This window comes from Homarus americanus, unplaced genomic scaffold (genome assembly GCF_018991925.1).
Source record: "Homarus americanus isolate GMGI-L3 unplaced genomic scaffold, GMGI_Hamer_2.0 scaffold54443, whole genome shotgun sequence".
NCBI lineage: Eukaryota > Metazoa > Arthropoda > Malacostraca > Decapoda > Nephropidae > Homarus > Homarus americanus.
Genome location: NW_024750852.1, coordinates 9310591 through 9335601, shown reverse-complemented (window position 1 = coordinate 9335601; position 25011 = coordinate 9310591). Strand labels below are relative to the sequence as shown.

Here is a 25011-nt window from a genome sequence, read left to right as displayed (position 1 = left end):
GGGTCATTACCTAATACCTGACCATTGTGGACCTGGTCTCACCCTCCTCTGTATATATACACCTCTAGTCTGTACTCACCCCTGAAGATGTGAATTACAAGAAAGCGCTTGGGAACTTCGTGTTTTCTTCTTTCCTTGTGGTTATCAAGTCGAGCAGTGGCGAAGAGGATACAGTACTTATCATTTAGTCAAGATACAGTTGCCCACAAGTGCAGTGGCTAACAACATATTTTTTTTTTCGGAAATATTTGTATTCGAGATTTGTGCAAGGCGATGATGGATGTGATATTTATAAAGGTTCGGCTATGATTCCGACGTTGCCAATATTACAAACATATATATATATATATATATATATATACAAGAAAGCTTAGGAACTTCGTGTTTCTTCTTTCCTTGTATATCAGCATATATATATATATATATATATATATATATATATATATATATATATATATATATATATATATATATATATATATATATATATATATATATATATATATATATATATATATATATATATATATATATATATATATATATATATATATATATATATATATTGCTTGGACAATCAGTCACGTCTCTGTTACCCACTATAGGCAAGTGCTCCTAGGTGGAATAGGAAATGCCATAGATAGGTGGAATACTATACCTGTGGGCAACTGGGTCATCGTTAGGTCTGCAAATATTACAAACAATGATTTAAATTTTATTTATGTGATTGTGTGGTTTGCTTACTTCATTTCAAGCTAAGGACTGACTTTATCACCTATTACAGCCTAAATTCAAGAAATCATGAAGCATACCTTGACCTGATATGTACCGTATAGTATAACAGAAATGGTGTTCAATTTCTTTGGTAATAATAACCTTTTCTTCATTATAGTCGATGACTTTAGGAGACATCACCGCCAAGAGGGTGTACACCCGCCAATAATGGACCTGAGGCTCACTCAAATCACTTCCGTCTTCTCAAGACGATATCCAGTATCTTCACAATCATCAACTCCAAAATACCTGCTTCACTTGTACTCTTCAAAATTAGATAGGAGGATTTGAAAATAAAGCTAAAGAAACGTAACGCCGAAATCGCCGTCATGTTCACTTTCTCATAATCTTGTTTTCATCAATTACAGGTATAGGAAATGATTTATTAAATAAAAGCAAAATCCTCAAACGTGTTTTACTGTTTCCTTTCGCTCGTAGGATGTTGTAATGATATAAGTAGATAATCAACACACTTTTTGTCAATTATTAAAAGTTTCATGAAATAGAGTAACCGAGTGTTTATTGACCACAGCTTATTGAATTATGTCAACAATACGATATCTTATGCTTCAGTGAAACACGCTGTGATAATGAAAATATGGTAAATGTAGAAAGAAAGATAAAAAGTGTAAGGTTTTCCATAATGTATAGAAACAGCAGTTTTAAGTAAATATACGTCTGGTGGAATTATAATTGCTGTATCCCACCCAGTAACTCTCGGAAAGCCCAAATTGAACACTTTGATGATTTAGTAAATTTCTTGTTAAATTATAATACTGATGATTACCCTCATAGCTTATGTGGTGATAATAATTCTCACACAGATGTAAAACCGACATTGTTCAATTTAATGAATATTGTATTTTTTTTTACGGGGATTAGCCCACCCAGGCACAGGTCACTGACCCACATCGAGGCCTGAGGGGCGAAAATGTAATAATAGTATAGTAACATTAATAGTAATACTAATAAAAATAAAAATAATAATAATAAAGATAATAATAATAATAATTCAGAGTAAATACAACTTATAATAAAAATACACAATTAAAAATAACATAATAAAGTAATAACAATAATAATAATAGCACTGTAATAATAATAATAATAATAATAATAATAAGATCAAAGTGAGAAACAGTATATATATATATATATATATATATATATATATATATATATATATATATATATATATATATATATATATATATATATATATATATATATATATATATATACATATATAACTTCAGCAATGGACATGCTACATGGAAAGAGTAGTTGCATAATGAAGAGAAAAACCAGGGAAAGCACAAACGTTTTGACTAAGTTGGGTTTCTTTAATCACTAACGTTTCAGAAAATCATTTTTCATCATCAGAGCCTATAAAACAAGATTTATTTTTAAATACAGGTGATATACAATAAAAACGCAACATTATACCAAAATTTACCTTCCACAAAAAGGAGCATTATAATTTAAAACCTATAAAAATGACGAGAGACCTATGTACAAAACTAAAATCAGAAAAAAAATAATTAAAATATACAGGGGGTAATATCTGTTGTATTATATTATAAAAACAAACAATCATTTACAGCCAGTTTTAAAAATTCTTTAAATTGTGGTCCATTGAATCCACCAATTATATCAAAACTAAAAACCCAAAAGTGTATTGGCAAATTCTACAGTCTACAGGGATATTCAGATAATGATAAAGGAATTCTTGATTCATTTCAAAGAGCTGGCTGAGGAAGAATCAATGTTAAAGTCTCATGGGAAGAATACCAAGCACAGTTTGAGTTACAAGAGGAACAAAACGGGTGGGGCGACAAGCAAACACAAGAAATATACTCTGCCATGTTCGTAGAGTGATACAGTATCTATAATTTATAAAAAATTTTTAAAGTCCTGCTATAATAGTCGAGATAAGTTTCTTTCTCTAGAAACAGGGCCGCCATTTGCAGTGACGTCACCAGTTTCCCCGCAGACGACGTTCTCCAACAAACTCACCGTAGTCTTAGGTAGTACAAAGGATGGCCTCTTCAGACCCCAAATGCCACATTCAGGTAAGTTTTAAGGGTGTTGTTTTTATGGTCTAAGTCATGGACATTTCGTGAGTAAAGAAATGTGCCGTGAAGAGCAGCTTATGGACATAAAAAAACTCCCATGTTCACACCAGCTCAGCTGTCACGTATTCTTACCTGGTAGACTTTCTCTTTTTTTTTCCAGTGCAATTAGAGTACGCCAGTACTAGATGGAAATACGAGTCAATTTAGAAGTAATGCCATTGTCTGGACTTTGTTTTGAGAATGCATTGGGATATATCATCATTTATATCAATTAATGGGTAAAATTTTACTTTAACTACCATAATATTTAGACGTTTAGATTCGAGATAGGCTATATTGGGTAAATTTTATGTTTTGGTCATCCCTGTACTTAGACATGCAGACTATGTTTTTGTCTGATGGTTTGCAATGTGTTATGAACGATTTTGACCTTCATTTCTATCGGAAATCACTAGTTTTGAATTACTACCCCCTCCCCCCCTCCTACCGATATATGTTAAGCTACAGTTATAACTCATCATACCCTTACCTAACCTAACCTCACCAAACCTAACCTAATATATGACCTGTATTTTCTTATGCTATCGAAAAACTTTTGCGACAGAAATCCCGTAGAGAGCATGTGTCTTATTGTTTAAAGTACTTAATCCCATAATTAGAATCTTAAGGTTCCCCAGATGACCAAAACTAAAATAATACCAATATTGTTTGGAATGTTTATGCTATGAAATTTGTAGTAGAGGCAGCTAATATCCATTGAATTAGTTAATGTGCTTAGTAATATTTATTCAATATAGCATTACTGTGTTGCACAGTAAAGTACAATCAATTGTCTAATAATATCCATTTGCAGAGCCGATCAGCCGAGGGAGATGAAAAAAAAATGACCCAAAGTAGAAGATGTCTTTATGAAATTATGATTGTAGAGTATTATGAAGAACCTTGCCTCCAGCAATGAAGCGCGTTAAATTACATCTTGTCATTTGATCATCTCGAGCCCATCCCCTGCCATGGTCGTCCCTAGTCCTTCCATAACATTAAATATAGACGTCAGTGACGAAAACTTACATTTTCTAGAAATGAAATAGAGAACAGTGATGAAAACTTCCATGGTGGAGTTATCGGTCTTTTGCATCATTTTGGCACCCAGCAAGTAAATACATACTGTGGGAGGTTTGAATCATAGACCACGTTCTTTGTAGACTTTATTCTAACAGCGTCAGCTGGTGACCAGGGTTGCCAAATGTACGACAAGCTTCACGGCCAAATTCACGCCATCTCACGGCCAAAACTTTTTGGATGGGAAGCACAAGGCTATTTTTGTAATCCACACAAAATAAAAGTATCCCCTACAATATCCACTTAAAATTTCGTAATAAAACTAACTTTTCACTTAGAATTGAGAGCCCAATAATTACATAAACATAATATCTATAATCTACAGTGAAGATTTACCTTAATCTGAAATGGTGGTGGAGCATGATATTGGTGGAGAACTTGATAACCTTAGTTGGCATAAGCAAAAACGTCTAGTTCGTCATCGTCCCCTGGTTTGTTATATTTTCTACCACTGTAGTAAGACCCTTTCCATTTACTAGTGGACATTTTGAAAACTAGCACTCGGAATTTCAGACAGTAACTCAGATGGCTTTGTAAGCTCTGAAGCTTAACCCATATGCTGGACACGTTCAGCCTGAACAACTCAAATATGAGAACTAAAAACTAAAGTAGTAACTAGAAAGATCAGTCAGCTCAGTAGGTCACGTAAACATGTGAAGAGGTGAGGTCACTGATTAAGTGAGGTCATGACAAGGTGAGGTCACTGAGCCAGCATTTTCATTGTGAAATTTGAAAATCTGCTAGACTTTTCTTCAAAATCCACAAGATGAGGAATTAATACGTGTTTTACAAAATTCGGCCAAATAGTTTGGCCGTTACCATCCATTTTTTCACGGCCAGGCGAAGTTTTTTACGGCCTAATTAGAGAAATTTGGCCGTGGAAACGGCCATTTGGCAACCCTGCTGGTGACTGGCAACCGGGCGCTGCCATAGACAAGCCCCCACCTCAATATGGGAAAACATATCGTGCGATGGTACAATCTTACATCTCCCCCCCCCCGCCAAGTTAAAAGGAAATGACAATGCACATTTGAACTAACAAAAGGAAAGCAATGCACACAAAAACAACAATAATGCAAGAAAAACCAGTCAAACAAAGAAAAACAAAACTCTAAACTAATTTTACATCACATATACACTACACCACGTAGTCCATCAACCAGCCCTGGGGCCTACGGCCTCTCCTGGGCCTGGCCGCGCTCGACTGGGGAGGGGCCGGGGGGTGCGAGAGAGGGCGCGGGTACGGAGGGCACAGCAGAAGGGGGGGCAGGAGGCACAGCTTGGTGCACCACCGGAGTAGTAGGCACAGGTGTGGAGCCGTTTCGCAGGTGTCGTCTGTTGCGGATGGACACCCTGTCACTGCCACTCAACCTGACGGCATACTGCCTGTGAGGGCGGGCTTCCATCACTATGCCTGTCCTGTCCCAGAGCTTGGTAGCTGCGTCCTGCACACGCACCTGCATGCCCACAGCTAGGGGAGCCAGCTGGCGGGACACCTCCCCCGCGGCAGGACCCCGTCCTGGGTTTCAGCCAAGCGCACCTCCCTCATACGAAGTGCCCGCCGCCAGTGTTGGTCCACCTTATAGTGCTGACTGGCCACGGGAACGCCGTCACGGAGCTTGCGGCCGGTGGCGAGTTGGGCGGGCGACTTGTTCACCCCCCGCAGAGGCGTGTTCAGGTACTGGAGGAGGGCCTGGGATGTCCTATCGCAGTCCAGGCTACCCCCGGGCCCAGTGTTATCCCTGAGGAGCCTCTTGGCGGCCTTGACCCCAGCCTCTGCCCTGCCATTGGACTGGGGAAAGTGGGCCGACGAGAGGCGCACCTCGACCCCCCCATGACTTGAGGAAATCTGTCATCTCAAGGCTGGCAAGGTTGGTACCTCCATCCGTGGAGATCTGCTCAAGTGCCCCCCACCTCGTGAAGTAGGCCCGCAGACGGGCGATGATTTTTCCAAAGGTGGCCTCGTTGGGGAAGTGGGCGATCTCCAGCCAACCTGTGAGTCGGTCAGCATATGCTAGGTACGTGTGGCCCTGCAGGTGGAACAAATCGGCCACCACTTGTTGAAAGGGATAGTCTGGCGCTGGGGTCAGGACTGTTAGGTGTTCTGGGTAATAAGTTCTATATACAGGAGAGAACACAAACACCTGTATAGTTTTGTAGGTTCGGTTTACTGGATAAGAGTATGTACACAGAGGGGGGGTAGCACTCCTCAGCTAGGCTCCTTGTCAACTGCTATAGACGACGTATGGCAAGTGATACATTAGCAGCTTCCATACGTCGCCAGGCACATTAATTAAGCATGTGGGATATGGTAATAACATTGCCACACGCTGCTAGCTAGGCTGAATAAATAATACATAAATGGAGCACATACATAATATACATACATAATATATAATCCAGCATACATAATATACATACACCTCCCTCCCCCCTATACGCTCATAGCAAAGTCTTGAGCGGACCTTTTCTTCTGGATCCGTTCTGAGCGTCGAGGGACTTCATCACTGGGAAGGGTATGGGACTCAACACTGGTGGCGGGGCCAGCAGAAGGCATTGTTACGGGGCGGAGAAAACGGCGGTTCCTCCACCACACACGACCACTGGGTAACCGCACCTGGTAGTCCCGTGACCTGCCGAGACCCATGACTACGCCTACTTTGTCCCAACGTAGGGAGGTCGGGTCCTGAACACGGACTTGGGTGCCGACACTCAACCTGGGGAGAGAACGGGCGTGGTCGTTGTAGCGGGCGACGACGTCCTGAACACGTTCGGCGGCTCGGCGATCACAATCCTCTGTCTTGGCCTGCCACTCCTTGGAGAAGGATTGAGGGTGAGCAGGGACACAAGAACGAAGGGGGCGTCCATACAAAACCTGGGCAGGGGAGCGTCCGGTGTAGTTAGGTGTGTTGCGGAGTTCAAGAAGACCCCGGTCGAAGGCCTCGCAGTCAATGTTCCCAGAAGGGGCCACCTTAAGGATGAGGTGCTTCAGGGATTTGACAGCAGCCTCAGCGTGGCCGTTGGACTGCGGGTAATGGGGCGATGACAACACATGCCGGACTCCCCATCGGTCAAGGAACACAGCAAAGTCCCGGCTTGTGAACTGAGGCCCTCCGTCGGTTCGCAGGCGTACAGGAACGCCCACGTCACGGAAGTAGTGGCGGAACTTGCTGATGGTGGCGGCAGACGTCGTGTCATTACCGCACTTGATGACAACCGGCCAACCAGAGAGACGGTCGACGATAACAAGGAAGGACTTTCCTGACACAGAGAAAAAGTCGGCCGACACAGACTCAAAGGGGCGGGTGGGGTTGTCGTCACTCATGAAGGGTTCCTGCTGCTGGCTGGGTTGTAATACTTGGCAGGGCTCACACGCACGGACAACATTGGAGATGTCGGAGTTGATGCCGGGCCAGAACACAGTCTGTCGTGCACGTCGTTTGGTGGCCTCAGCTCCACGGTGACTGTCGTGAAGGCGAGCCAAGGCGTGGGGACGTGATGCAGCAGGGACAACTACCGAAGGAGAGGTGTCACTGGCCAGAAGTAGGGGTAGGGCGGCAGCAGGGTAGTTGCTGCTCCCTTCGTGCACCCTGTTGGCGTATTTTACCTCAAGAATCGGTGTTGGGAAGTCCTGGGAGATGATGGCCAACTCTTGGCAATGTCTGTAGGACAGCAAAGGAGTCGGGACACCATTATGCACGTCAATCCAGGCCTGACACGACCTGTTGCCAAAGGTGACATGTGCATAGAGTGAACCCAGGGCTGGGGCCATCTGTGAACCATCTGCCGTGACGCAGAGGTCCTTGGGAGGCGGTCCTAGATCGCTTGGAGAGAGCCCCAAGCATTGCAAATGCTGGGGACCGATGACTGTAGCATCAGCGCCGGTGTCAGGCAACATCTGAAGACGGGATGACACACCGCCGTAGGTCACGATGACGCTGATGTACTGGGGGACTTTGGTCCTGGGATGCGAGGAGTACACCCTCCTAAAATGGGTCGGGCTTTGTCCAGGGTCGTCGTGCCTCTGATTTGGCGACTGTGGGCGGCCCTCACTGGTGGAAGGGCGCCGAAGCTTCCGCCGACGCTGTCCCTTGGGTTTGTGGGTAGGGCAACACTTGTCATAGTGGCCCAGACGACCGCACACATTGCACTGTACGTACTTAGCTGGGCACCGCACTGTGAGCGACCAGTGGCCCTTACGGTCACAACTGTTGCAGGTAGACTCAGCAGCTGGACATACCTGTGTTCCGTGCTGCTTACCACAGTTGTTGCAAAATGAACCGGGCGTGGACGTGGTGGGCGAAGGCGTAGGAGCAGACTTCTTGTCCTTCTTGTACCGGGAAACAGCGCGTACAGCTGTAGGGGGAGCTCGGATGGCAGAGGTGGCACACCTGGCAGCCTCATAGGAGCGACATATCGTCAACACATCCTGAAGAGAAGAGGAAGAGTCGAGGGAGGTGAGGCGTTGGACAAGTTCCTCGTCCTTAACACCCATCAAGATCACCTGCTTCAACTGGGTCTCCTCGCACTGCTGGTGGTGGCCTAGACATATATCTACCTCTTCCGAGGCTCTCTTAAGTCGTACATAAAAGGCGTCAAAAGACTCACCCTCCATCTGTCTGCAGCTAAACAATTCCCTCCTGCGCAGAGCTTCATTCTGCTGTCCTTTGATGTGCCGTTGTAGAACGTCCAGTACCTCCTCTACAGACAGCGAAGAGGTTGGGGGTACCTGCAACGTATGTTCTAAGACACGCTGAACTTCCAAGGACAGGCACATACGCAGCTGGATGAGTTGTTTCGGCTGTGACAAACTCTGGAGATCCACCATTGTAGCATAATCAGTCCACCGTCGCCGCCATTCACGAAAAGTCTGGAAATTCACATCAGGCTCCAAGATGGGCGGTGTTTGAGCTGCTGCTTTAGGTGGGGCTGGGGGGCGTGAAGGAAGCATGGATGAGGTATCTGAACCAGTCAGTACCGAGGCAGTGTTAGAGCCAGGAGCTTGGTTAACAGTGAGGCGAGATATCAAGGCTTCAAACCGTGCACTGTCTTCCACTCTCCGTTGGTGGTCTCGTTCTGCCTCTGCTTGCCTTCTGTGCTCATCCGCCAAACGTCTGTGAGCTTCATCCTCGCGTCTCTCATCTCTCATAAACTTCATTAAGGCAATTATCTCTGGAGATAACGCTGAATATTGAGGTGAAGGGCTGCGCGATGTTGTGGGAGCTGGAGCGTCGTGGCCGGCCTGGTCATCCATCTCTGCGGGACTATCATCCGCTTGACTCATCCAGGCGCTGGGTCCACGGCTACGTAAGGCATGAGACATAACTACTTCATCTGTGTACTGTGTCTTAAATCAGTGTTGACCGGTCAGCCCGTCGTATCAACAAGATTTCAGACAAAAAAATTAATTAAATACACAGATAAGTAGGTTATATATATAAAATATATATAATGAAGCCGCGCGGTCAGCAAGTGTTAGTGCATGTATGTGTGTGTGTGTGTCGGGCGGGCAAAGCGTCTCGCCCCAGCTGTGAGGGGGGGTGGAGGCGGCGCTGTGAGGGGGGGTTGGAGACAGCGAGGCAGCTCCAGTTACCCTCAGGACGCGGTTAGAGAAGGGTGCACTGAACTCTACTCCCAACAAATGCCCAGAACATGCCGTATACCTTGGGAATCCGTTCGAACAAGGTCACACATGAATGGCACGAAACACACAATGCACTAAACACTTCACAGAAAATCACTGTCACTGACACTGCTCAAAGTTGCGAAATTCTTCGAGGAGGGATGACGCGGGGTTGACACAAGGCGGGAGTCCATAAGCCGGCTTTCACAAACTTGCACTAATCACTCGTAATTATCCAGTAAGATTACGCACTGCGCCATGTTAGGTGTTCTGGGTAATAAGTTCTATATACAGGAGAGAACACAAACACCTGTATAGTTTTGTAGGTTCGGTTTACTGGATAAGAGTATGTACACAGAGGGGGGGTAGCACTCCTCAGCTAGGCTCCTTGTCAACTGCTATAGACGACGTATGGCAAGTGATACATTAGCAGCTTCCATACGTCGCCAGGCACATTAATTAAGCATGTGGGATATGGTAATAACATTGCCACACGCTGCTAGCTAGGCTGAATAAATAATACATAAATGGAGCACATACATAATATACATACATAATATATAATCCAGCATACATAATATACATACAAGGACCAACGACTCCGGAGGCTGGGAAGAGGCGTGGGTCTCGCAAGCAGCACACCGGGACCGATGATACTGCAGGTCACCCTCTATGCCAGGCCAATAGACAGACTGCCGGGCCCGCCTGAGCATTGAGTCGAGGTCCTGGTGCCCCACGTGCAGGTTAAAGGCGACCCGGTGGCGGAGGGAGTCGGGGATGACAAGGCGCACCTCCTGTGACTTGTGGGGGTGCCAGTTGCCCGCCAGCACCCTCGACATTAGAATCTGGTACACTGGGTCGTCTGCAGCCGCTTTGCACACTGTGTCTTCGTCCATAGTGATGCATCCATCCTGATCCAGTGCTGCGATTGTGACTGCACACACTGCAGCGCACAGGTCCTTCTCTTGGTCCATGTCCTCCACTTCGGGCGCCGCCCTGAGGGGGGGGGAAGCGGGATAGGGAGTCAGCTGCACAGTTCCGCTTCCCTGGCAAGTACTTGACCGTGAACCAGTACTGCAGGGTCTTTTCCTTGAGCCTGAACAGGCGCGGATTCGCCACATCCGTGAGGGCTCTGTCCCCTAGCAAGCCAACTAAGGGGCGGTGGTCCGTCACCAGAATGAGGTTCGGGCAGCCAAGGAGGAATAGCCTGGCCTTGCGCAGGCACCATACCACAGCAAGGGCCTCCCCTTCTACTGCAGCGTAGCCGGCCTCAGCCGTGCTCAGATGTCGGCTACCGCACAGAGCCAACCGCCACCCTCCCCTGCAGCAGAAGGGCGTCTCTGGAGAGGCACAGGCACAGTATTGTTGCAGGGCGACGAAGCCGATGCCCTCCCTGCTCCAATCCGTGACAGCTGCCGTAGGCCTGGATTTATCGTAGTACACCAAGCCGTCCCTGGCCAACTGACAGATGGTGACCTGGGCCTGGTGAAACTTGAGCCACAGCTGGTCGTCCCAATACACCCGCTTGCCCACTGGCTTCTTGAGGAGCTCACGGAAGGGCTCCATCACAGGTGCAGTGGCAAGGAAGGGAGCCAACTGGTTAACCAGGCCATGCCAGGACCTGATGTCAGTGATTGATGGCTGATCAGGCATGGGGAAGTCCTTGATGGCTGACAGACGTTTGGCAGTGGGCTGGTAGAGGTCCCACCCCAGGAGGAAACCCACAAACTCGGCTTCTCTCCTGCAAGACAAGAACTTTTCTGGTTTCAGTGTGATACCTGTGCGAGCGCAGGTCTCCAGAAAATCGTAGGTGTGCCAGAACGCCCCTTTCACACTGGAGTCATAGAGGAGAGTGTCATCTACGCACTTGTACTTGCGGGGCACATCCTGAATAGCGTCATCAAACCTCTTGGTGTAGGCATCGTCCCATGGGCGTCATGCAGTATCGAAAACGGCCCCACGGCGTGATGAATGTGGTCAGGCGTCTACTCTCCTCCTCCAACTCCACCTGATGAAATCCCCAAAAGGCGTCGGCGACAGTTTTGAAAGAGTGCGCTGGCACCCCAGACACTATGTCGAATGGTGCAGGTGTGTGGTGCGTCTCCCTCAGACAGCTTGCATTGAGGCGTTGGAGGTCTACAGTGCGCCTGGGCTGACCATTTTTCTTGGCCCTCACGACCATCCTGGCGCACTACTCCGTAGCCTCACCAGCAGGAACTGGCTGGATGACGCCTCTCCTGACGTCCTCCTCCAACTGGGCCTTCACCTACGCTTCCCAGTGTTTCGGAACGGGAGTAGGTGTGTGACAGGCGTAAGGGGTCGTACCGGGCGTCAGGTGGATACGGTGAGGGGGACCAGTCATGACTGGCAGTGGGAACCTGCTGGTGTTGAATGCGGTGGATGAAAAGTGCGTGAGCAGCCATGCCTCCAACCTGGCCACATTCTCCTCCAAAGGAGGCAAGGGCATCTCAACTGGCCTCGGCGGGAAACGACTGCTCTCAGGTAAAGGGTTCGGAGGTAGGTTCGTCGGCAGTGTGCCGCTCCCCTCCATCGCCCACGGCAGCCACAGCACATCTATGGAGCGGGAAGTCGACAGGCACCAAGCTGAGGCACTTGCAGGCCTCCAATGACAGGTAGAGGGCCTTGGCTGTCTGCATGAAGTAGACCTCCTAGACGGTGGACACCTCGTTCACACAGAGGCGGCAGGGGGCGGACCCCAGACACTTGAGCTGTTTGTTCGCCACGTCCCTCAGGCTATTACGGGCCCGAAGTTGTCCCGGACACAAACTGATGTCCCGGAGCAGGGATGCCCCTGCCACACACACCATAGCACCCGTGTCAGCCACAGCCAGCACAGGGGTGGCGGGGGAATTGCCCCCAGCCTGGGTCACGAACACTTGTAACCTGGGGTGGCGGGATAGCTGGGCTGTTGCCACTGTGACACACCTGACACATCCACAGGAGCACTTAGGACTGACTTACTCCTGCAACAACACCTTTTGAAGTGAACAACCTTACAGCAATTGAGACATGTGGCCCCACTTGCAGGGCAGTTACTTTTACCAGAGGCATGTGACATGCCGCAGTTGCCACAGTGCGAGCGACTGGGGTGTCCAGGTCGGGCGCCAGATACCTCAGACTCACCCGTGACGTCATCACCAACCGCCACTGCCTCCATGGCTGTTCCCACCACTGCCTGGCCAGACGTACGACACAATACACCAGCATCTCTCACTGCTGCCTCAAATAAGATCACTTGTTTCTAAGCACTTCAACACTATTATAACTCAAGTACCCCTGGAAAATTTCCCTTTTCAACACTGGGTTACTCAGGCCCACCATAACTTTACGTAATAGCATGTACTCAGAGAGATCGTTATCACAGGTGGGACATTTAAATTCACACTCCACTGCCTCTGCGAAGCATCATTGAAAATACCTTTTCATGGGCTCCTCTTCACCTTGTTTGCTGTTGAAAAACTCGTTCCATTTCACAGCTTGGTTTGAAGACTGAAGAACCATTCCACTGATGGCATCCAGGGCTTTCTTGGGCGAGAGCTGCTCCCACTGACCGCTGAGGTATCTCGAGTCAATCACCCTTTGGAGTGCAGGGGCGCAGTTCAGGCGAATGTGGAGTGTGACCACCAGTTGTGATCACCCGTTCAACAGCACCCATGACTCCATGGACCGCCTCCATATCCTAAACGCAGCTGCTGGCATTTCTGCCTCGCACTTCTCTGGAGCGACAGCTGCTGAGGGCTTCATGACCGGCATAGAAGCATGACCACCACCAGCAGTTAGAGACGCCATCTGAGCCATCAATGCACTCATGGCCTGCTGCTGGGTGCACGTGGTGTTCCCCGCCGGTGTAGAGATGCCCTGGCGTCCATATGAGGGCGTCGAGAATCGTGGACGTGTAGGGGCCATGTCAGCGTTCTTGTCAGGGCTGTAATGGCGTGTCGGGCCCTGGGATCCTACTCATTGCGCCATTTGGGAAGTTTGAATCATAGACCACGTTCTTTGTAGACTTTATTCTAACAGCCTCAGCTGGTGATTGGCAAGTGGCAACCGGGCGCTGCCATAGACAAGTTCCCCCACCTCAACATGGGAAAACATATCGTACGATGGTACGATGATATTTGAGCAAGTAATTTATTTTAACCTAAAAATAAGGTACGTTTGTGTATATCAACATTGTATATGGCCACAAGTCCTGTATTTCTGCAGGTAACAACACATACACCACAGCTGGCTGCCTCCAGGCTCCTGCTCGGCGGCTCGAGCCAACCTGAGACGTCACAACCAATCACAGAGCTTTTCGCTAGAGCCAGGGTTGGCAGGTCTGTCCTTTAAAATACAATCTGTCCTTTTTAAGATCTGCTTGTCCTATATATGTAATTAAAAGGACAACCCAAAAATTACCCTTTCTGTCCTTTTTTTAGCTTTCTTTTACTTATAAAGCTTAATGTAACATAAAGCATAATACCTTACTAAGTAATATCCTGTTGTCCGTATCATTTTTGTAACGCCTGTTTGTGACGACCTGTTCTGAATCCACACGTCCAACACACGTTCATGCACCCTCTCCTCTTCCCAAAAGATGAGCGCCGTTTAGTACACGCGTCGTAAGGGTCAGATTTGCCAATACCAACCGACTCCGCAGTTCCTAACTCAGAAATCCCAACAGACCCTGCTCAGTTCTGGACAGCGGTTTTCAATTACGAAAATGCAGCTACGGAAAAGTGTTACAAAGAGCTCTGAACTCTCATTGTATTCCTTTGAGTACCGCATTTGTTGAACGAGTATTTTCGCATGTAACGAATGTGAAGTCCAAGGCAAGAAACAAGTTAAGACCAGATTCTTTAGAGGCCATTTTACGAGTGAGAACACACTTGCACAATAAGGACAGCTTTTGCCAGAAATATGAAGTAACTGAAAAAATGCTTGCACTCTTCACAAGTCAAATGTACAGCTAGGAAAAACACAAATTCGACAAAGGGGAAGGTAGCCAGTTCAACCTGCACTATTACCGGAAGTGATGGAGAAAGGGAGGAAACTTACTTCGATGAAATTTTGTCCATTGAATTTTAAAATTTCAGGTAAGTTGCATTTTGTCTGGAATACCTATGCATCCAGAAGTAAACTATGGTTTCTCTTTTTTATTAATTCCACAAGCTTATGCTGTTAGTTGTCCTATTTTCCCCTTAAATGTCCTTTTTTTTACGGAGAGTTTGTCCGGTTTTGGGGAGGAGCATCTGGCAATCCTGGGAGTGCACCCAACCTTCACAACGAGCAGGCGTACTGCGTAGGATTGCCATACGTCCGTATTTTCCCGCACATGTCCTCCATTTAGGTCTCGAAATCTTCATCCGGAAGGAATTTTTAAAATTCTTCAAAAGTCCGGAATTTCAGCTTCCATCATTTTCTCCACGGAAAGAAACATGAAACTGTAATGACGAGAGAGAGAGAGAGAGACTGTGAGAGAGGGGAGGTGGAAACAGTAGAGATCTTGTTCAGTTTTCGTCAGCTGATAAGTCACGTGTACATCTGTACGGTGTTGTCAACTTAGCTGCTAGAAGTTTTTGGGGTAACCTGTAGTGCCATGTACTGCTTTTCCTTGTTCTTCAGCCACGCGCATTATTATAATTTTTTTTTGTATTTAATGCTATTAGAGCCATAAATGAAATGTTGAAAGTATACCATTTTTTTCTTATGTCTTTTTTTACACTGTAGCATTTGTTTTTCTTGCCCTGCATTTAAGGCATTTTAGCAATTTTCAACCATAATCTACCCACTTTCGCAATATTATTTACGTGTGTCGACAACTATGACGGTGACCAGTGGTTGGCCAGTCTTTAACCTGCAGTGACAGTGTTTGATCTTAGTCTTTGTTGTGGGTTTGTCGCTTGGTGCCACAGCTAGTGCTTACGATTTGTTGTACTTTTCCAGAGCATAAAACGGTCACGGCTGCATCAAGGTTACATAGCGCCAAAGTGTGTCTTCGGGAACGTCCTCTTTTTTGAATGTTCAGATATGGCAATACAACTGCGCGTCTCTCCTGGCTTATGCTCAAATTTGTTGACCGTTACGACTGTCAGCCTTGTATTTCACGTTGGGCTCGCTCTAGCTGCTTTATCTTGAAGTTGTACATTGATATTATTATTCTTGTATACTACGCTTCTTCCCTATCCTATCTTTTCGCCTAGAGTCCCTGCTGTGAGGTAACGACGCGAACCCAGTGGGCTGCTGAGTCGAAACAGTAAAGGTGGCAACATTTTCTGTTAGGGATTCGGCAGTGCATCATAACCTGTCACTGTTAGGCGTTAGGGCTTGGCTAGGCCCCCGTCAGGGGATTGTCTGTTTACCCGACACCTAGACTCGTTTTTACTCGCCCAGCAAGTGGGCAGAAGGGGGTTTAGCTGAGGTGGACAGATTAGGTAGGATTTTCATGTATGTAAATGACCATGGCCAAAGTGAGAGTGAATTCCTCCGGAACCCCGACCCAGGAGTCTCGGATAGAGCTAAAAAGGCTATTAAGAGACCTAAGGGTGAGAATAAATAGACTCGTGGATCTGAGAGACGGTTACAGCATCCATACAGAGACAGATGGAGATGCTGATAAACTACTTAAATCTGGTGCTATGGATAAAATGAAAACCAACGGATACGAAGTCATTGTCCCACGGGAATACGGCACCAAGCTTACCCTTGTATGTAAGAAGTTGGACAAAGATGTAGTGGAAAATAAAGCAGAAGAAATAAGAGATGAAATAGAAAAGCAAAACAATGTCAAGATTGTGGAGGTGTACCCTATGTATTCCCATAATATATTCAAGGTTCGCTTTGCAGACACAACGGATGTAAAAAGAATGAATGAGAAGGAACTCTATGTATATAGCACTTCCATCTCCTTACACCAAATAGAATGCGAAAAGTAAACACCCATCCAAAAATGTAGTAAGTGCTACAAATATAATGACTACATGACCAGGAACTGCCCCCAGCAAGGGATCATATGCTCTGATTGTTCATCTGATCAACACTTCTATAAAGACTGCCGTAGCACCATCAACAAGTTTGTCGTCTGCGAGAGTGGCCACATGACCTTCTCTGCCACCTGCCTGGTCAGGAAACGGGTCATTCAATAAACAGAGAAGAAACTGACCGAAATAACCAAACAAAAAGAAACAAGGGAAATTTCTAACACCATAAAAAAGACCACTCAGTCGACGATCGTAGCTTACAGCCAAACCCTAAAAGACGATCTGAAAGAAACTCAAACAGACTCACAAAAACTCAACAATGTCAGCGAGACCATGGAAGTCCTGCAATCAGAGATAAGAACCATCAAGGACTCAATAAAACAGGCAGTTACTGAGTCACTGGGCGCCATGAGGGACGCAGTAGCGGAGAGCACCAGGAACGTCTCCTCTCCACAGCTGGACGAGTCCAAAGACACCGCTATATACTTGTCTTACCTGCATGCCCATCACCTGGACATAGTTCATCCAAGTTCATTCTCGAAACACCTCAACGAGACGCTAACCGGGAACAACATTGCACCTGTTGAAATAAGCGACGAAGTTCCTTCAAAAGAAATCCTGAAGGCAGTATCTCACTCAACGACTTATCGACGACCTTAACCAACGCCAGAAATGGATTATGACCTCCCTGACTTAGGCCAAAGTCAGTATAACCGTAGCCCCGACATTACCAGTCAGTCCCCCTGGGATCACAGCTCCAGCGACACCGTAAATCTCCGTGACCCCAAGACATGTACTCTCAGCGACGACAGTGACCACCAGACTGCATCCACAGTCAATAGTGATGGCGACTTACACAGGAACAAGACGCGACCCATCTATGTCCGCCACAACGATCCACCTTAGAATAAAACTTAGATGATATAAGTTCACATTTAACAAGTCACCATCTTATGAGTCTATAACGTAATACAATCATAAGATTTTAATAAACATGTAATTGTAAAATCAAACTAGTCATTGCCAACCAAAGTAACCATTGTGCAACCTCATCCTAAATCCTAGGTTAGCTTAGTTAGCCAACAAACTCTGCAATATGTAAAACAAGGGGTGTCGTCCCCTTCTGTTTAACTCATTAAACTTCTTTTCCAACCTTTCCCCCTCCGACTATTTGTATTTTTTTTACGGGGATTAGCCCACCCGGGCACAGGTCAACGACCCACAACGGGGCCTAGGGGGCGAAAAAATAAGAATAGACTGAAATTAAAAATAGAAAAGGAAACTATTACATTAATCTACACCACGATGCTGGAAAATCAGCTTTTTAAAGTGAGACAGATTTTATGAGTATGGAAACACAGAAGAAGGCAGAGCATTCCACAGTTTGGCTGTGTGGGGAAAGAAGGATGCACTATAACGGGTTATTCTAGTGTGACCGACATCCACAGAGAAACGGTGGGCACCGCGGGCAAGACGTATGTTACGAGCCCACGTCCTAGCCGGCGGTACACAGGGTTCCAAATCATCCGAACATTGCCCGTTAAAGTATATGTAAAAGAGAGAGAGTGAAGCAACATTGCGGCGAAGAGAAAGGGAAGAAAGATTGTCAACTAAGGAGGAGAGTTAATAAGACGAAATGCCTTTGATTCCACCCTATCTAACAGTTGGACAGAAGAAGAGTCACCCCAGATATGAGAGCAATACTCCAAGTTAGGACGAATGAATCCCTTATATACTTGAAGCAACTGCTCAGGAGTAAAGTAGCTACGGCATCTGTACAGCATTCCCAACTTTCGGGAGGCAGCTTAGAGGAAATCGTGAGTCCTAGCATATCTATTTTAGAAATTGGCTGAATGATAGCGTCCTTAAATGTGATTGGTAGGAGATCATCTAATTTGGAAAGTGTGGTTAGTAAATACTGAGTTTTATTACTATTGAATTTAAACAAGTTTCTACCTCCCCATTCGGAGATGCTGCACAAATCCGCATTGATAGATGTAATGAAATCAGCTCTAGAAACAGATCTAGTTTGAGAGTTAGGGGGAAGGGGAAAATATGAAGAAGAGTCAAAAATAGAATGATCAGCGTAAGAATGGATAGAATTAGTTGTAGTGTGAAGTAAATCATTGATAAAAATAAGGAAGAGAACAGAACCCCGTGGGACACCACTATTGGTAGAGAAAGAGCGAGAGATCGATCCCTCGACAACAACTGCCATGGATCGGTTCTTATGGAAGCTAGAGGTTAGAAAACAAAGTGGGGGAGAGAAGCCATAAGAGGGAAGTTTAGAAAGCAAAGACTTGTGCCATACCCTGTCAAATGCTTTGGAAATGTCGAGGGCCACGACGAAAGTTTCCCCATTATCCCTAAGAGAGGATGACCAAAGATGGATGCAGTAGGAGAGCAGATCACCAGTAGATCTCGCCTGGCGAAAGCCATACTGGTGATCCGACAAAAGAGAATGGTGTTCAAGGTGACGGAGAAAATGCGAGTTCAAGATTGTTTCGAAAATTTTAGAGAGAGATAAAGTTAGGGCAATGGGGCGATAGTTAGACGGATCAGAATGGTCACCCTTCTTCGGGATGGACTGAACCAAGGGATGCCTCTAAGAAGAAGGAAAGGTTTGGGTTTTGAGAGAAAGGCGAAAGAGGCGAGCAAGCACAGGGGCCAGAGCTTCAGCACACTCCTTCAGAACACGAGGGGGTATTCCGTCCGGTCCATGCGCCTTACTCACATCCAACCTGTATAACACACCAGCAACTCTAGGTGGAATTAGAGGAGAATTAGGTGCCAAAGAGATTGGCTTTGTCAGGGGGAGAGTTGGCTATAGAGTTATCAGTTCAGAAGAGGAGGAAAATAAGGAGTGCAGAAATTATTGCAGATGTTTTTGGTTAAGGACCAGAAGGATTTACTAGAGGAAGAATTAGTCAGGACAGTGGTCTTTCTTTTTATAACATTCCGCTTGGCCCTACGAGGAATAGCCTTCCAACGGTTCCTAGAATTAATGAAAGAGGAGTGGTTAATAGGAGAAGGAGATAGTTTCATAGCCTGATATGCCCTACCTCTCTCCCTGCGTGCAATAGAGTAGGAGTGATCAAACCATGATTTTAAAGTGAAAGTTTTGGTAGAAGATGGGATAAATGCACTCATACCACCTTGTATAACCCCAACAATGCTGTCAGCACATACCGAGGCGTCCTGAGTGGAACAGCAACATTCATCACAAGAAAAGTCGGTGAAGAATCCTCGCAAGGATTGCCAGTATTCCCTCCGATAGTGCCATAGTTGACGTTTAGACGAGGGTGGGGAGGTGGTCGTGCCCAGTTTGATTTAATAGAAATAAGATTGTGATCAGAAGACCTTAAATGGGCAGAAATTGAGTATGAATAGTGTGAGGGGTTAGAGATAAAACAAAGATCAAGAATGTTAGCAAGCTCATCATGTCAATCAGGAACGTGTTTAGGGTATTTGATTATTTGTTCCAAATCATTAAGTAAGGAAAAAGAGAGTGCCTCAGCTCCACCTGGGTCATCCTTTGCAGAGCCAAGCCACTCCCTGTGATGTACATTGAAATCCCGTAGGTAGAGGATCTCGGTATTCGGGTGTGTGGATAGCAACTCATGGCAAGAAGTGAGATAGTCAAAGAGTTCCAAATAGTTGGTAGAGTTGGGAGAACAGTATAGGAAACAAAGAAAAATAGTCATAGTTGGTAGAGATATTTTGAGCCAGATGACATCATAAAGGGAAAATTCAAGATCCGTGAGTCGAGCAATAGCTGTATGTGTGTTGCAGTAGGCACACGCCATACACCTTCCATAGAACGGAAACAGGTATAAAGGTTGTAGTTGGAGACGTGAAAAGGTTTGCCTGAAGCTGCTTTGGTCAGTTGAAGTTCGGAAAGTAGTAAGAGGTCGGGGGAAGAAGTTAAAAGACAGAGCTCCACAGAAGGAAAATTGGATCTCAAGCCGCGAATGTTGGAAAATGAAGTGTGAAAAAAGCCGATCTGTCGTGACTTCTCTATCCTTCATGTCTGCCTTCCATCCTTTCACCACCTTAACCTTGTCTATAATTATTCGTGGAGTGACGATCGCCGTTTTTGAATATACAACTCACATAAGCCATTTTCCAGTCATAGAAAGACCCTTTGCTCCTCCAAGCAATTGCAAAACAGAATTTTTCGTGGCTCTGCAAGCTTGTAACACAGTTCTATTAACGCTCTGGGGTGTACCATATCAGGGCCGGGACTCTTATGAATCTTATGCTTTGACATGTTATTTCTTATAGCCAATTCTGAGAACACAATGTGGGTCAGCACTGAGTCAAACCGTCTTTCCTTAAACGCAGGAAGATGTTTCGCATCCTGTCTTGTGAATACCAAGGAAAATATTTTGTTCAACGCCTCCGCCTTCTCCTGGCCAGAATCTGCATAACTACCATCTTCGAGCCTTAGGTCCGATTCGCCTATTCGCGTTTTTAATTTCGACGTTGCACAGCGGTAAAAAGCCTAAAGGTTTGACATGCCCTCGCTTGCAATCTGCCTCTGAAAGTCTTTTTCAGCCCTTCAACAGTACACACTGACTTTGGTTGGTTCCTGGATCTGGCATACATCCTCTTGTCTTGCTCATCATTTGTCCTAACCCACGTCTCGAAATCCTGAGTTTTCTTCTTAACTTAGTCGAACGCCACATGGTTCATGTGAAACTGTCTCCTTGTATTCCTGGAGGCACTGGGTTTGATGTTGGGTACATATTTATCGATCAAATGGTTAACTTTGCTGGCTATGATATTCAGTGTAGTGTTTGTGTTCTTATATCTTAGTAAGTCAGGCCAGTGTTTACTTCTCTTCTCCCCTCCTCATCCCGTCGTAATTTCCTTGGTAATGTTTGAACCGAGACCTATTTTTGTCTTGAACCAAGTAACAGTTATATCTGAAAGACAATGTTAGTTATGATGAGGTCAAGTGGTTAGTGTAGTGATGGGTTGTCAGATCACAGCTTACATCTCTGAAACAGTCCAAACTTGACCCGACATTAGGGAGGTCAAAAGTGTAGGGTAACTCTGCGGTTGACCAAGGGTTATAAATCAGCCAGGCTCCCCTCCCATGTGACACGGCCCCAACAAAACATGTAAGAAGGCACCAGCCGACTCTCTCCCAATATACAATAACCTACATCGCAGAAGAAGTCCAGACCTGACCTCACATTAGCCAGGTCAAATGTAACCCTCGAGCTCAAGTCAAGGGGCCACAAATCAACCAGGGCCTCTCATGTCACACGGCCCCACCTGATGACTTCTCCAGAAGATACAACTTATAGTCTCTGAAAAAGTCCAGACCTGACCCTACATTAGCGAGGGCAAATGTAAGGAGATCCTTCGCCGCCCCCCCCGATCAGCTCAACCTGACGGCTGGTCTTCCAATATATAGGACGTCCGAGCCCTCCCTCACGAGAGTGTGTCTTGTAACCAAGAAGGGCCAGCTACCACGTCCCCACTCCCACTCGAGAGAAGCCCGCCACTAAGTGTAACGAAGTCTCAGCTGGGTCCATAGACAGAGTGCTGTCAACTCAACGTGTAACAGTAAGTGCTGGCTGTGTAGACTGTGGAAGTGCAGTGATCCCGAACCTCCCCAACGATCGACTTAGTGAAGTGCCCATTCTAATTGTGAGGTTAGGTTATACGAGAATACCATAGTCTATCATAAATTGTGTACGAACCCCCCCATTAATCCCCCCTATTGAACTAGTAAAATAAAGCTGTAACACGCATTGGTGTTTTATATACTACACTTGTACTGTGCCTGTGTTAATATACAGTGTTGACATCACACCCTCGAGACACGCTACCATTTCCTCTCGCTATAATACTCTACTACTATAACCTCCTAGCTTACCTCTTCATGTGAGATTTTGTCTCATTACAATGGTGGCAGCGCACTTAACGTAAAAACTCACGCCTCTTCCCCTTAGTGTTCAGTACAGTGATTGTTAGAATCTTTTGAAGTAAACTCGTAACTATCTTGACGAAGCAGGCAGTACAAGGGTGGTAGCATTTGTAATATAATTCCTGTCCTTCAGTGTGGTACAAGTGGTGACAGTCATCCACTCCCCCTCCCTAGTCCACATATTGTTGGGTAACTGGGAACAATGGTCGAGAACTCAACCAGGGCAGGTGTCAGTAAAACTCCCTCCTCGTCCCACCCATAGATGTCATCGTCAACATTGACAATTTCGACTTCCACGATCAGTACTTCCCAGCCCTCCTCGCAAGCTAATATGACTCCCGTTAACATTACACCAACGACTTCCGTTTTATTCCCGTTCCCTGAACAATCCACTAGTACCTACTCTCCCCCCCTACCCCTTAACCACCCTGCACCCTCTCTCGCCATGCCCCTCCCCACGCTCACGTACACCTTAGCACCTCCCAACCCCTCCAGCATGCCAGACCCCTTCCTTACGACCGATTCAGCTAGTAGTGCAGCACAATTGGTCAGTCAGATACCCATGTTTGAGGGCGATGGCCGTGACCCTGCGACATCAGCCGATAGGCTGAACAGTGGTTAGGAGACATTGAAAGTGCGTTCCCGGAAACCCTTCAGGAATACGAGGAATGCCGCCTTAGGACGGCACGTATGCGATTGGGCGGTGACGCGAAAGGTGTGCTAGGATTTAATCCGACAGTAAAGAATGCTACCACGTGGGACACGTTCGCGAACGGATTACGGGAAATTTACAGCCAGGGTAACACATTACAAGATCACACGACACGTTTAGCTAATATCAAGCTAGAGGAGTGTTCATCACTAAATGTTTACCTATCATGCATAGGTAGTGCTGTGAAGATGGCGAGAGTGAATCACCCACAATTCTTCCCACCTGAGCTAGTACTCTCTTACTTTCTGTCGGGCTTACCCGGCGAGATGCGTACGTACATGGCGGCGAGCGGGATAACTACGATCGAGAACGCAATTAAAGCAGCGCGGACGTATATACAGCTCAGGAAACCCACCCCCCCCTCCCGTTTTGTGTCGACAATTCACGCCGCCCCTCCCACCCTTACACGTAACACCCCTTCTGTCTGGGAGGATGAATTCTTGAGGCTGATGGTGGAGAATCTCAGCCGGAACGAAAGGAAGCGACAGGAACAGTCATCGTTCCACGAGGAAGGGCGGGAGCAATCAGGGTTAGATACAGTAGGTATAAACACGTTGGGTAATGCGCCACGGGGCGGCCGGCCGTCCGGGGCAGGGACCCGCGGGGCGCGGGCTGGGATTGACCCCCGCCCCCGTGCAGTCACAAGTGCGCGCCCGGGCCCGCCCATGCGGGATAGCTGGTATAGAGCTCCGAAGCCTTTTCGCTGCTCCTCCTGTGGGGCATGGTCCCACGCGGTGCACGGATGTCCCTTCCAATGTGAGGGAAACCAGTGCGAGGGGTGTGGCGACCAGGGACATACCCGCAGAGAGTGTCCAAACACCGGAATGCGTTGTTACGCATGTGCCGAGTGGGGACACATTCGCAGGTTATGTCCCTACTACTAAAGGCAAGGGCGAGGCGTTGATGGTGACTAGGGAAGTCAGTCCAATTATTAAGTTGAAAATGGGAGGGAAACGGGTTGAAGCTTTCATTGACACAGGCTCCTCGGTGTCCTTGGTGAAACAGAACGTGGCCTCCAAGATGAGCCTAGGGGGAAAGCATAAAGTTCCTGAGTTACGTGGCGTCACGGGGAACCGCCTCTCAACATTGGATTCCAGAGATATAACTGTAGACTTAGGAGATAAGATAGTTGTTCACGCGCTGGTTGTGGTAAGCGGTGATCTTTTCCCAGGGGATGTTCTTATTGGGTCAGATTTCTTGTGTAGGTTTAAGTATGGAATCCAGTTTGATGGGAGCCGGTATACCGTGACACTAGATGGTAGAGATTATGCAGGTACTCCTATTAGGAATAGGTCTGGTCTGCCCGTCCACCTCATTAAGCCTAAACGCCCCCAGCCCCCCGCACCCCAAGCCCCCCAGCTACACCCTACGCGCGCCACTGTCATCCCTCCCCATTCTAGTGTTGTTCTGCCCGTTCGATGGTCAAGGTCGTTCGACAGTTCCACGGAGGATCAGGAGTATGTATTTGTTGAAACCCCTCATAAAATGTCCCCATACGTGCAGTCGGGGCTCATTAACACTCAGCAGCCTAGCGTCCCAGTCATAAACCCCACCCCCAGGGAATTTAAACTTACTCCTGGTCATTCAGTGGGAACAGTCTGTGCGGTCGATAAAGTAGAGGATCTGGAGCATTTTGATTCTACGAGATATAACATTAGGAGTGACACAGAATTCGTAGAGTCACAGCAAATGTTCGCCACTGCAATAGAATCCCTTGACATAGATCACCTACCCACCCTTATTAGAGAACGTCTACGCTCTATAATAAAGCAGCATGAAGATCT

General features: G+C 46.6%; 1 protein-coding gene across 1 annotated transcript in view; it reads left to right on the top strand.

Annotated features, from left to right (window-relative positions):
- Positions 1 to 1183, top strand: part of LOC121854312 (fatty acid-binding protein, liver-like) — a 57282-nt gene extending 56099 nt beyond the window's left edge. The window contains exon 4 of the mRNA XM_042348901.1: positions 893 to 1183. Coding sequence (XP_042204835.1) covers positions 893 to 943 — 51 coding nt within the window. The 3' untranslated portion in view covers positions 944 to 1183. The remainder of the gene's footprint in view (positions 1 to 892) is intronic.
- Positions 1184 to 25011: the final 23828 nt, after the last annotated feature.